The 13,557-nt window shown below is 45.4% G+C and overlaps 1 protein-coding gene across 1 annotated transcript in view; it reads left to right on the top strand.

Moving 5' to 3' along the window:
* The first annotated feature begins 9,379 nt into the window (after positions 1-9,379).
* The window catches only part of myo10l3 (myosin X, like 3), a 44,749-nt gene continuing 40,571 nt past the window's right edge, over positions 9,380-13,557 (top strand). The window contains exons 1-2 of the mRNA XM_030787624.1: positions 9,380-9,517; positions 11,542-11,640. Of these exons, the coding sequence (XP_030643484.1) occupies positions 9,380-9,517; positions 11,542-11,640 (237 nt within the window). The remainder of the gene's footprint in view (positions 9,518-11,541; positions 11,641-13,557) is intronic.

Raw genomic sequence — 13,557 nt, 5'->3', positions numbered from 1 at the left:
GTGCCATGGCTTGTTCTAGAACACTTAATAATGCGTTAAGTTGGCTTAGTTCAGGATGATGCCTGGTGTGTAATAGTGTGACAGAAGAGCTTTCAGTGAGAATTTCATCACTGTGAAAGATCCTCTGATGACTCAGCACACTCAGCGTGGTCCCAGACTCATTCTCTACACTCAGAGCCAACACTGAGATTATCCGTATCTTTATAGGACCCCCCCCCCCCCCCCCCCCCCCCCCCCCCCGTCTGTGACCACACAGAGATAATACTCGATACCGTTGGTGTCTTTATTATTAACCTCCCAGTCAGAGGACATCTTTAAGCGTTTCCCACAGTTTTGATAGTTTGACCTCAATTGCTTTTTTACTGAGTTTGGGTCATGCACGGTCAGGTTTTACGTTTGCCAAGTGACAATCTCTGTATTTTAAGTTTTAATCATCAAACTAGAAAGTGAAGGCAGTTACTTTTTCGTCTTATCATTGAGAAGGCCCAAAAGCAATTACTAAAACTCTTCCTGACTAATAAATCTGTCAGCCATGAGATAGTGACTCCCCCTCTTGACCCCTTTGGCACACAACTCCTTTTGTATAATGATAAAGTGATTTCCATGAGTTGCCTTCAGAATCATTTACATAAGAGAGTCAGCTGAGGTGCTCTGTCTCTCTCTGAGTTCATCAGGATTCTAGAATGCTTCCAGGACCAATCAGAATCTCTGGAATCTGCATCCAGACAAAGAGCTTAAGGTTTATCCCAACATATGACAACTCTGAAAGATATATATATATATATGTCTGTTTTCAAAGACCACTCCGTGCGATCTGCTGCATATGGAAGCTTTTTTTTTTTTGTTGTTGTTGTTTTTCATCCTCGACAATGAGACCGCTTTTCCGTTGGCAGCGAGGATATGAATCATACCTCTCTTGTTTTATCTGGTGAGCCTCTGCCCACACCCTTCCCCCGACGCCGCTGATTACTGTACCACCGCTCAGTCAGCTGTGTCCCCATCTGCCACCTCTCCTAATTTCCCACCGAGAGAAACATCATGGAAGGATGCCTGCCACAACTCCACTATGACCCACTGAATAAGGTCTGGGTTTGGCTGGAGGGCAGAATGATATTGGATGGAAAATGCACTCCATCAATATACGAACACTGGACAGCCAAAAGATGGGTGTGATCTTTAACTGCTTTGAGGTCTTTTTAGTAGGCTCTGTCTAAGTAAGTTGTATGTCTAGAATCAGTATCCTTTAGTAAGCATGGAAAGGAAAGTAGTTCATTTTTACCTCACGTGGGACTGTTGCCTTTTTTTTTTGGTGATTTCTCTATAATTACAGTGCAGTGTACGATAGACAGGGAGGGTGTCTGGTTAACGTTGACCTTTGTCACTCCTTCAGCTGGTAGGGTTTTTTTTTTCTTTCCTTGTTTATCTTTCAGAGCTTTATTCCAGTCAAAATATAAACCTGGCAATGCCCTGAACGTCACAGATTCCCTGCATTTCAGAGCAGAAGGTTGAATGGAGTTAGTCAGAAGAACTGCGTTGGAAGCATTGCTGTGGAATTTCCTGGAAGCGTCGTGTGTTATGTTGCGTGCCATGTTGTTTGTGCTTCTCATATGCTTTGTTCTTTTTGCCACCTGTAGTGGTGTCAGTGCTATGCGATCAGATGTTTGTGTTATGACAAACATGGCCCTCATGTTTCTGGAGTCATTCTAAACCTCTCCTGTGTTCCGGGAGCTTCCGTTGAAGGGCTGTTTCCTCAGATTCCGGTCTGCTTCCTGCTGTACTGCACCTGTGAGATGCTCAGGAGGAGAAAGTTTGAACCAAGAGCAGGTTTACTGTAGAAGCTAGTAGACTCAATTGTATTCTGTCATAGGATTAATGGCAATGAAATGAAACCTTTTTATATGGCGACTGAATGCTCTTGCTTCACCAAATCAGACAAGCAGTGCTGTAGTGTATTATTTGAGGTGGTGACTCTCCACTGTGGATTAGTCAGGCAAGTCCGTCCCACCCTTTTTTCTGCTCCGCCCGTCCAACCCTTCTTGTCGTCATGACGACTTTTGAACAGTACTTGTATCTGTTTTGAGCTAGCTCGAGGCTCTGAGAGCAGACGGTCCTGTAGACTGGTTTTTAAGAGCTCTGATTAACACAATCAGCCAACATAATCTTGTCACGAGAGACGGGTCCCCCCCAACTTGGCCCCAGCTTGATCTTGGAGGGGGGGGGGGGGGGGGGGAGAGAGCGACCCTCCCCCATCCCCATCTAATGTGTTCTTGCCCATGGGGCAGGGAAGATAGAGGTTCTGGAGAAACCAGAGGAGTACAGTGGGTGGTCATGTCTGTGTAGATACAAACATTATGGCTGCAACCACCACCATCTCCTCTACTTGTGCAATAAAATCATATTAAACGTCATTCTGAACAAGCTGTTTGGTTTGACTTGAATCCAGACCAAAAGCAACTGTAAAGTACTTTTACCTGATGTTCAATGATTTGAGGAAGTTAACGAGAGACTCCAAGCTGAAATGCAGCTTATATACACAATGTAACGGTTTGTAACGTCATCTAACTGTTTTGTTAGATAATACAAAGCTAAGCTGTTTTAAACTTTTTTTTTTTTTTTCAGTCCACCCTGTGTTTATTGTTGACAGTTAACTGCATTCTCTCGTTGGGATATAAGGCATCAGTTGGGAGTCATTTGAGAGTTTCTATTCCTGAAGACAGATGTAGTGTTATTTTATCATGAGTATTTCCGGTGCACTAAAGCGTTTTTTTCCCCTGTGATAACTCAAGAGGTCTTGCCACCGGAGCTCTGAAACAGATTTGTGCCGTGTCATACCAGGTGTTTTGTCAGATGGTTGTCTGGAAAGCTATTCTGATTACTTGTCACGAAATCACATTTCTGCAATCTCCAAGTCTCCAGCAGATTTGTGTTGGTAACTCATTTTCCGGTAACATCTGTGCGGAAGGATCTCATCACTGAACTCATTCTGAGGTGGGATTCCAATGTTACCTGGTATCAGCAAGTCCTAATAACTTGAAATGCTCTAAGCCCTTCAGCTTCAAGGTCGTGGCAACTAGTCTAATAAAAACACGGTGTAATTATTTTAGTCCGCCCCAGATGTTGGGTTTTTCCTCTTTTATCTTCAGTACGGTCCCTGTGATTAAGGCTCTGTACAGGGGGTGAAATGTGGCCTGATGTCGAACAAGAGTGGTCAACGCGATTCGCTCGGTTTCATAGGAATGAGAACGGTCACAAAGGAAGCTAGGAATATTTCTTTAATTGCTTCCCTGTGTCCATTCTTAACACATCAGCTCATAACTTTATATGAGCTGCCCTCGAGGACAAACACAGAAAAAGGCTCGGCGTGGCGTGCTTGACGCGCTGCATGCGTTTCCACCGCTGGGCTCCAGGCACCAGTGTTGAGGTATGTGTGTGCGGTTGAGCCCCAGGGTTTGGTGCTCATACCAGGTCCTCCTGCGGTGAAATGTTCTTCTCATTATGTTGTCAGTGGGCATCTTACCCTGGACGGATCTCATTCTTCCCATGCGTCAGCATGTCGTGGCAGACGTGGGATGCTGGTGTTTGTTACAGGGCAGAGAGAGAGAGAGAGAGAGAGAGAGAGAGAGAGAGGGAGAGGGAGAGGGAGAGGGAGAGAGAGAGAGAGAGAGGGAGAGGGAGAGAGCGAGAGAGAGAGAGGGAGAGAGAGAGAGGGAGAGGGAGAGAGAGAGGGAGAGCTGGAGAGTTCTCATACGGCGTACACCACTGTTTCTCAGTGCATTCCTACTGGCTCTTGAGTTTTTAGGACATATCAGTCACACTCGGGACGTGGGGGCGAGTGGACATGGAATGCAAAACATGAATGTAGGCTGTATATAGTTTCTCCCCAACCAAAGTTGGGGGGAGGCACGGGAAGAGGACGGGGGGGGGGGGGGGTTATGGTCAGAGGTCAGAGGGGAATCAGGGGGAAAGATTACTGCTGCTGTGGTGACTCCTCTCAGCTGGAAACACAGTTGGCCAACATCCAGATGTGCTGTGGGACATGGAGGGCTCCCTGTCCAGCACCGAGCTTCATTCCTGGAATTTTGCGGCTCCGTCCTCACTCTCTATCTGATCCTGTCAGAGGCTGAAGATGAGAAAGAGGAGATGTGGATGTGGAATCCTTCTTTCCGATCCCTGCTGAATACAGCGACCAATCAGAAACAATATCCAGATCATCCAGTTAAGGTCTTTGACTCAACAATGACCTTTGCCTTTATTTTTCCCCCCTTCTCGGCTTATTGTTTATTTATTGTTTCAGATGTCTGTTGTCAGGCGTTTATTATTCACGAGACAGCGATCCTCTGTTTTAGTTCCGTTCTATAAGCAGGCATAGCTTATTTTGGTGTGTACACACACACACACACACACACACACACAAACACCTCAAGATGCAAACAAAGAGGAAGAGGAAACAGAAATGGCAGTTTTATAATCTTACTCACTCTTATCCTCATATTGTTGCTTGTTAGCAACTCATAACTGACCCGACCAATAGAGTTTAGCGTATATCTGTGCCCAGAATGTGCCCTCTGTGATTAGCCTCTAAGCTATTGTGTGTTCGGCATGTGTTCTACAGCTGAACTAAACTGCCACATCAGTAACACCCTTGTTCACCCCTCACCCTCTCTCCACCCCACCCCCTAAGGTTGGGATTGTCCTTCTGTGGAGACCATATGCTGTCAGTTCCAAAGCTAATTAAGGTCTTTATCTCCCCGGTATTCCATAAATTTGGTTAGAATAATCCTGTGTCTTTTCACAGGTATTAATCATCATCAAAACAAACTGTTAATGTATACTCAATGCTTAGAAAGCTCCAAGACTTTGTGTTGTTCGTCACCCGTCAGGATGTAGGTAGTCTCGAGGCAGGGAAGCCTTTAGTTTACAGAGGCTGTGTGTCCTTAATGTGACTGAAGCAGCATTGCCTCTGGATCCCAGGTTCACTTATACATTGTGTCCTCTCCTCATTCACAATGATTGTTTGTTGTCAGGATCAGTGACAGCCTTTTGACAAAGCCTAATCACTGCCTCCAGGCCATCCGTTATGTATATTGCCTTTCCTGTCTCTCCCTGCGTGCCTTAATGCATCCTCTTCATGTCAATGCGTCTTCAGGGTTCTCACCCCTCTCCTGTTTTTTGTATTGGGGTTGGGGGGTGGGGGTGGGGGGGGGGGGGGGGGTGACTCTTTCCCCTTGGGACTGCTGGCACTCCATTAGCTAATTTCTGATCAGCTGCTGCCTCTATCATTAATTCATGGCCCTGTCAGATCAGATGCTAAGTGTCAGGCCTGTTTATCTGATCCGTTTACAAGGCTGCCCGTGCACCCTGCACACCAGCACCTTCACTCCTCCTCGCTCTCTCTCTCTCTCTCTCTCTCTCTCTCTCTTTATTCCTCTTTTTCTCGTCTGTTGAGCTTGGGAAGTAAGGGTAGATCGAATTGCATTTTTTTTTTTTAAACAGGCAAAGACATGGTAGATTAACATGTCGCAGTATATGCATAACGCTGTTTTGTTCTTTATCCAAAAACACAGAGATACACAAGAGGAGTGTTCGCAGAGAAGATTCACTTTGTCATAGAAGAAAGTTTCTTTCGTTGACTTATCCTGAGGACGTTCTTTCCTTTCAGCATAGATTCAGTCCTGCCCCTGACAGGAAGACAGTACTCAGGAGCTGGATGACTGTGCGTTTGATATGAGACTTCATCAAAGAGGAACTACACAAGTGATCTGAGAGTCTCTGAATGTGTGTGAAAGATACGATTGTCATAATCTGTAATCTGGCCCTGTAACTAGACCCTTTGTCTACGCGGGGGTGTTCTCCGACAGCTTTAATCTCGGTCGTTTTTTGGCAGAAACCTCCTCATTCCGCTCACTCAGCACACTTGAGATTTTGGTCAAAATCCCCTAACCTAGCCGTCGTCGCTATTAAGGGCAGAACAACATGAGCTTAGTTTGCGGTCTGGTTTAGAGACGTCCGAGTTAGCTCCTCAGCTGGCAAAACTGCAGCTTTCAATGAACAAACCAGTGCCCTGCAATGTCCCCCCCCCTGCCCCCCCCCCCGTCTTTAACTCCTTTGTTGTTTTTCAGCGTTTTTTTTCAATCCATCAATTACCAAGCACTTGACCACTTGAATCCGGTGTGTGCTTGAGCAGAAAAAGAAAGACAAAACAAACGTCGCTGACTGAGGGCGCCGTGAATGCGCAGCTTTACACATCTGCGCAGTCTGGGACCTCTTCTACAGAGGGCGAGTGCAAGAGGTCAGAGGAGGTCTCGGTATTGTCATGATAATTTTGATAAGTGTGTGGTGTTTGAGGCGTAAATAGACTGCCGGAATCCCATTGAATGAAAAGCAGTGTGCACACATCTGCCTGTGAAACAGTGTTTTTTTTTTTTTATGATTTTGAGGAAGCTTCCTGTGGTCTTACTCTCACAGTCTTGGTTTAACAGCAGAATGCAGCTTCAACAAACCTCGAAAGCATCTTTGAAAAGGGGACGTCCTGCCTCTGTGGCGTGCTTTTCATGCACGATCAGTCTCAAACGGACAGCTGACTTTGTGCAGTGTAACGCAAGCTGACTACATATAAAAAAAGGAGCGCCGGACTAATTGCCAAACAATGTCGTGGTCGATCTGAGTTGATTAGCTTTCCTTTGTTTGCCCGATTTGTTCACCCGATACCGCCGGGCCCGTGCTACCCGACACACACACGGGAGAAAGACATGCAGCACCTTGGGCCTTGTCGTCCCTTAAATATTTCAGGCTCATTAATTAGCAAATTTTCCTTCGAGTCTGGCAGTGTTAAACACACAGTTGTAACGTAAGCCTGTTCTCCGAGATCAGATCGTCGGGGTCACTGAGCACTTTTAAAGGGCGTGGGGCTCTCCGCTGACCATACGCAAGGCCTGTGGGGTGTGGTGTGACCCTTATCTTCCATACTCCCACACCCTCAATCATATATTGGGTTACATACATACTGATCAGACTCACTTTTATCATACAGTAGATGTATAGTCCAAACGCCTCTATCATAGGACTAGAGGAGACGAGGGGACAAAGTGACTAAAACAGAGATAGAGATAAAAGAGATAGAGAGATCTCCTAATCTAGACATACATTTTAGACAGTATAAAAGGTGTGTGTGTGAAAGTGTGTATGTGTGCATTTGTGTGTGTGTGTTTTGATTAAACCTGTTTTTTTATTTGTTTGTTTGTTTTTTTTCTTGGTACAACATCTGGTCAACAGTGTGGGGTCAGCAGCTGGTAGCTGGTGTGTATGCTGGTGTTTGCGTGAGTCAGCGGCTCTCTGTTGTCCTGAAGGCAGGTGATCTATGTGTGTGTGTGTGTGTGTGTGTGTGTGTGTGTGTGTGTGTGGAGGGGGTTGAAGCAGAGATCTGGGGGCCCTGCCAATGAAAGACTGGATTGACATCCACGTCCCTGACTTACCCAGCTGGCCTTTGTGCTGGGATTTCCGCTCGGTTGCCTCAGAGGACCTGAGTGTGGCCATTCTCTTTTGTGAGTGGCGTGGTGATGAAACAGCAGGGGGTGAAGAAGGGGGTAGAGTTTTTTGGGGTAGTTAGAGGGGAGGGGGGTGCAGAGATGGACATCTGAGTCTTTTAGACCATCTGTTGCTCAAACAATGTGTCCTGTGCATGAAGCTGGTTTGATGTGTCGCTCTTTAAGAGACACACACACACACACACACACACACACACACACACACACACACACACACACACATTTAGTTATCTTCAGCCTCTCCCTCCCCAGTCTGTAACTTTTTCAGAAGCGTTAATGACATAACTGAAGGAGAGTGCTTAAACTGTAATGGTGATGACTACTGATCAACCGAATCATTACACATTCATCATTCGTTCCTTTCGGTGCTTTTTTTCCTCTCCCGTCTGTGTGTAACAGTGCTCACAGAGCCTTCCTTTAACCTTATGTTTGACAGTGGAACACACTACAAAACAGCTCTTGAAAATCTTGGATTAACTGTTGGGGGATTTATTCATGTGTTTGCGCCTACAGGGTGTTCTGACTTTGAAATGCCCTTGTGCACATCTGGCATTTTTCTGTGTGTTTATTTGCAAAGGACATGGGGCATACCCTTACGCAGCACAAACAAGCAGACTGCGAATATACGAATATCTATTACAGTAATCCCTCAAAAACGGGTAAACTACCCTCCTAAAGTCCGAAGGAAGGAAATCAGGTTATCAGTAGGTACGACAAAAGACAGAATCCAATAAATCTCTCAGTCAGACTTAAATGGTTTTGGGTTTTTTTTTTTTTTTTTTGTTTTTTTTTTTTATAAATTGTCAGACCGCACTGCGTTGTGCTCCGTCTTAAAAGTCTGTATTCCTGGTTTTCCGTGCGGAGCGTCCTGGATTATCCAGTTGAATTCCTCCTAAGGAAGCTTGCCCTGAATCATCTGCATGTACACAGTGATGAAACTGTGTAGTTTACGGTGGATTTTTTCCAGGATGTGGTAAAGTTTGGGAGCCGTGGTGACGAAGCTGTTGGTGGGAGAGTTGTTGCCCCGACAAGTCTGCTCACACTCATCACGCTCCAGTTTCACCCCACACTTTTTTTTTTTCTTTTCTTTTGCTTTTAATTCGACGTGGGACTGGATAAATTATGAAAGATCTGTTTAGACTGTGTGGGTTGAACAGTGTTTCGGGGAAAATGTCCAGTCTTGAGAAATTTGGAACGTTAGTATTTGTTGTACAGTCTTGAATTATGTTTATCAAACTGAGCGAGTGAAGGTATGCGACTAGTGGCACAAGATTTTGTGCGACGTATTTGAGCTCCGTCGCTCGTTTTAAACAGACAGCGTTTGTCTCGTTTTTGTGTGGGGGGGGGGTTTATAGTCTTGACCCCAGAATCCCTCCACAAGACAAGTCATTTTTAACCACATTGCCGCGGGGCATGAATCCTAAATACTGTAATTTAGAGTTATGCAACATCATCTGATCTTCTTAAATCTGTAGACCAAGCAGCCGCAGTAATTCTCTGTTGGACCTCGCTCTGGTCACGTGAAACAGCTTTTCTGAAGCCTGTGCTCAAGTCATGCACTTCCAGTACCAGTCTGAGACATTGTTTGCGCTCTTGGATCGTTTTAGCAGATTAAATATGTTTTAGATACTGAATTCACATGTCAAGGAACTGAAAGGGGGAGTTTTTTTTTTCCCAACCATTTTCAGTAGCTTTTTTTCCCCCACAGTGTTTGTTGACTCAGTGAAATGTTTTCGTCATGTTGTGTCTTGATATGTGTGTGTGTGTCTGTTGATGACTCTTAGGGCACTAGGACAGTGCTTGAGTGTCTATGGGTCCTTCCCACTCATGGAACAATGGCGAACGCTATCATAGTGCAGCAGCCTTCCTTCTTCCCTGTTCCAGTCCGCTTGTATCTGGACGACCCCCCCACCCCCCTCTCGGCCTTGACCCGCAGCCCCACCTTGGGAGCTGATGCTACGTTTAGCCGCTCGGTGGCTCAGTGGTTAGCACTGTTGCCTCACTGCAAGAAGGCCCTGGGTTTGAATCCCGGCTGTCCTAGGTCCTTTCTGTGTGGAGTTTGCATGTCCTCCCCATGTTTGTGTCGGTTTCCTCCCACCATCAAAGACATGTATGTCAGGGTTAATACTCCTGTCAGTGACCTTGACCAAGGCACTGGCAAAAAGACCTGGAGTTGGTCCCCCCACTGCGACTGCCCACTGCTCCTAGCTTTTATTGTGTGTGTGTGTGTGTGTGTGCTCACTGCTCCCAGTGTGGGTGTATAGGGTGGGTCAAATTCAGAGGTTGAATTTCACTGCTCACTGCTCCTAGTGTGTGCGTGTGTGTGTGTGTGTGTGACCAATAAAGTACTTCTACTTCTTCTGTTTAGGATGGCTTCTCTGAAGAGTTGACTCACTGATTTTGTCTGGACTGTGCTGAAACTCTTTACATGCTAGAACAGTATTCAGTGAAACACAGAAACAATGCTCTGACTTTGGAATTGCTTGTTTTATAATTTTACTTTTTCAATTTTATTGCTCTAATGACAGTTATGTATTATCACTTCCTATGGTGAAATAATTGCGTTACAAATTTCAAGTGCCTTTGAAAAGTGCCTTTTTAATATAGCTTTTTACTCAAACATGACAAACATGACAAACATACTCAACCCTACATGTATGTTTATTTATTTACTAACATGTCACAAACACAGACGGTCTAACCGTGGTTCTCTCTGTGTGCGCTCTCATGCTGTGAACGGGACTGAGTCAGGCCTTCTGCTGTGGAAGGGAAGGCAGCTTTTGATTCATATTTAATGAGGATTGATAAGTGTGAGTTCTGACCTTGGTTAGAGTTTCCTACTGGAACCCAGTTCTATTGATCCTGTGGGACAAACGATTCTCTCAGCACCCCAGTGGCCAGCTGAGCTTTTGCAGAGAGAGAGAATTTATAATCTCCTGGCAAGTGTGTGAGGAATCTGTGGTTCTTAGGCAGGATCAGAATGCTGTTGTACACAGATGTGCAAAAGAAAAAAAAAAAAAATCCAGCATGCGTTCCAATAAGCGAGGAAGAGACCACACTTCACTGCCATCAGCCTATTATCTTCACATCTCTGTTTGGGAATCCTGGGCTTTTCCGAAAAGCTTAGCTTTGTCGGGACGTAACTCTAAAAGAGATCGTCGAGACTGAAGACAATTCAGACGACCCATCCACTTGCCCTGTTTTGTTAATGAATAATAATAATGATAATAACGAAAAGAAAAAATACCCGTAGGCTTGTCCAAACAGATGGGGAATGGTAGCCCTCTGATTAGAGTCAGGGGCTTGTCAGACGGGAGTCTTCCTTAAGCCTGGACAAAGAGCACTGCCTGTTCTCTAATAACATATATTAGCAGGATGAAATAACCTTTCTAATCTCTTTTTTGACCCCCCTCCCTCCGCCATAATGAGGACCCGGTGATTTTAAAGACCGTTGTAGTGTGTGGTAGCACACAGGCACTTCGAGGGGCGGTCGTTTAAACTACGGGCACGCCCGTTTGTGAGCGTGAGGGAGAGGGAGAGTTCCCTCCGCTGGATGCTGTGTGTGTGTCTAATGAGAGAGCAGTGGAGGGCTGGCTGTGGTCCTTTAATGACTATGTTGTGCATTTAGGGACAGATCAGGCCTGAGTGAGGCCGAGGGCAGGGCGGAGCAGGGCAGGGCGGGGCAGTCCGCTATTGGTTAAAACCTTTACGGATCGGCTGCAGGGTACAGCAGCTGCCATTCGCTATTCTCCCATAAAACCGTGCAAATACCCAAATCTGTTTTTAAAATTTGCTTTTTTTTTATCCCCAAGTCTAGTTTTTCAGCACTCTGCCAACATCCTTTAATGTCGTAGTGTGTAGCAGTAATTACTGCATGTGAAAACGATATGTCATGTAGGTTTCATCATTCAGTGTGATACAGGTTTCACTGGACTGAAATCAGCTCTAGGTTTCCCCCTGTGTCTCACGCTTTTGCTCTGTCTGTGCTCTGTTGCAGGGGGCCCATGTCTGGCTGAGGGAGAAGGAGCAGCTACTCCCCTGTATTGTCACCTCCTCTGATGACAGCTCCATGATCCTCACCACAGACTACGGAGAGGTAAAAAAACAAAACAAAAACAAAACAGTCCAATGCCAGTGAACGCGCACATGCATGAGAACTGTGTTATTAGTTTGTGATGGATACTGCTCTGTCTGTCTCTGTCCTGTGAGGTCAGAAAAGCGACCTTTAAAGAACATGGGAAGGTCACTGTAACATGTGCTGTGGTCCATACGTGTCCATACATATGATTTTCCCCTCTCTGGATCCAAGACCTTCAGTATGAATAACAGGAATGGCAATCAAGACAGCCAAGTTTAGACAACCTGCCTTATCTGTACAGCTGTGGGTGCAGGCTTTTGTGTCTGGAGGAAATCCTGTATTCAGCAGGCGTTGGGGGGAGAAAGAGAGAGAGAGAGAGAGAGGGGTAAAGAGAAAGAGAAAGAGAAAAGTGGGGGAAATGTGTGGACTTAAATATCTCGTTATCTTTAGTAACTTAAAAGTAAGCTTTTGTGATGTCATTTAGACACAGAAATGGTTTTTCATAGTTTCTTTTTTTTTGATTGCCCATATTTGGATGTCAGGTTACTGATCATGAAGACAAGCATGTTCAGCACTACCCAGACAAGCAGTTGCATTCCCAGACCATGGCAGACTGCATGGGGACTGAGGTTAAAGTTGCATGTTCTGCTTCCATTTACATCAATCTGTTCTTCAGGTGACCTTGATATGACCTTTTGCACCCTGCCACGTTCCAGACCCATGTCACACGGCTGTCAAACTGTCTGTAGCTCCAGCACTGAGTCTGATTCTAATAACAGGACTGTATGACAGATAAAAATATGAATGACAGAAGTGTTTCAATGGGAACCTGGTAACATTGCATTCTTTCATAGACAGAACCATGAGGTTGCCATAGCGTCAATCACATGATTCACTAGACAAAGAAAGTGACAGTCAGTTTGGTATGTGTTCTACTGCTGGAGATATTTTATGCAACACAGAGATTTTATTTAGAAGTATAGATATTTTTAGGTATTTTTGTGGCACTGAGTAAAATGAAGTGGTATGTTTTTTTGTTTTTTTTTTTTAAATTAAACTATAATTGTTCGGTGATTGCTAAGAGAAATTTCAGTTCCTCTTGTGCTTAAGAGATAGAGTGTGATTTTTGGTGGCCTCATTGCCCTGTGAATACACGGTAATGCGATGAATCTTTGGAAAGAGTTGCAGTGAACTGTGTGAGTAAAAAAGCAACGCTGTGTCCACTCCCAGGGCCCCAGATGTCATAAAACCACAGACTTCTGTATGGCAGTGCCCTGAAGGGCAGAGACTACTCACTGTCTCCTCTGTTTACACTTCTGTCCTATGACAGGCTCTGATTATGTTAGCCTCCAATGGGAGAAAAAAAAAGAGGCTGTTTTAGCTTCAAAACCTCGCTTTGTGTGTCCAGCTGACGCATGCCTTGCTCGCACAACGTGCGCGGGGCTAATGAAACACCGCGTTTATTTACGGAGCTAACAGCGAGAACTGCTTTTATGAACCGTTTTATCGTCTGACTGTCAGGATTTCCGTATCTGCTGGACGGGCGTTAACCCCGCGGCGCATCTCACTCACATCCCCCGAGCGCCAACGGGCCACTCAGACGTACACCCGAACCAGAGACTCCGACCCCTCCCTCAGGGCGGTGTTGGCCTTGTCTGTCTGGTTATACCCTGTCCAGTCGACCGTGAGCAGGGGAAACCTCTAAGGCTAAGTTACCATGGAGATTACTGTGGAGCTAAAGCGCAAAATAGGCAGTTAGAGTCTTTTATGATGATTCCTGATGAAAGAATGCCGCAATTTGAGATTTTTTTTTTCCAGTGACACTCTCCCTGGCCCCTGTGATGCTGTGAATGTCACACACTTAGACAGATGTGGCTTTCTGACATATGGTTTGTTTAGCCATAGCCATACAGGGGCATCCATCAGAGGTCTGAG

Source organism: Chanos chanos, chromosome 10 (assembly GCF_902362185.1).
Source record: "Chanos chanos chromosome 10, fChaCha1.1, whole genome shotgun sequence".
NCBI classification, from domain to species: domain Eukaryota; kingdom Metazoa; phylum Chordata; class Actinopteri; order Gonorynchiformes; family Chanidae; genus Chanos; species Chanos chanos.
This window is presented reverse-complemented; position numbering and strand designations above follow the sequence as displayed.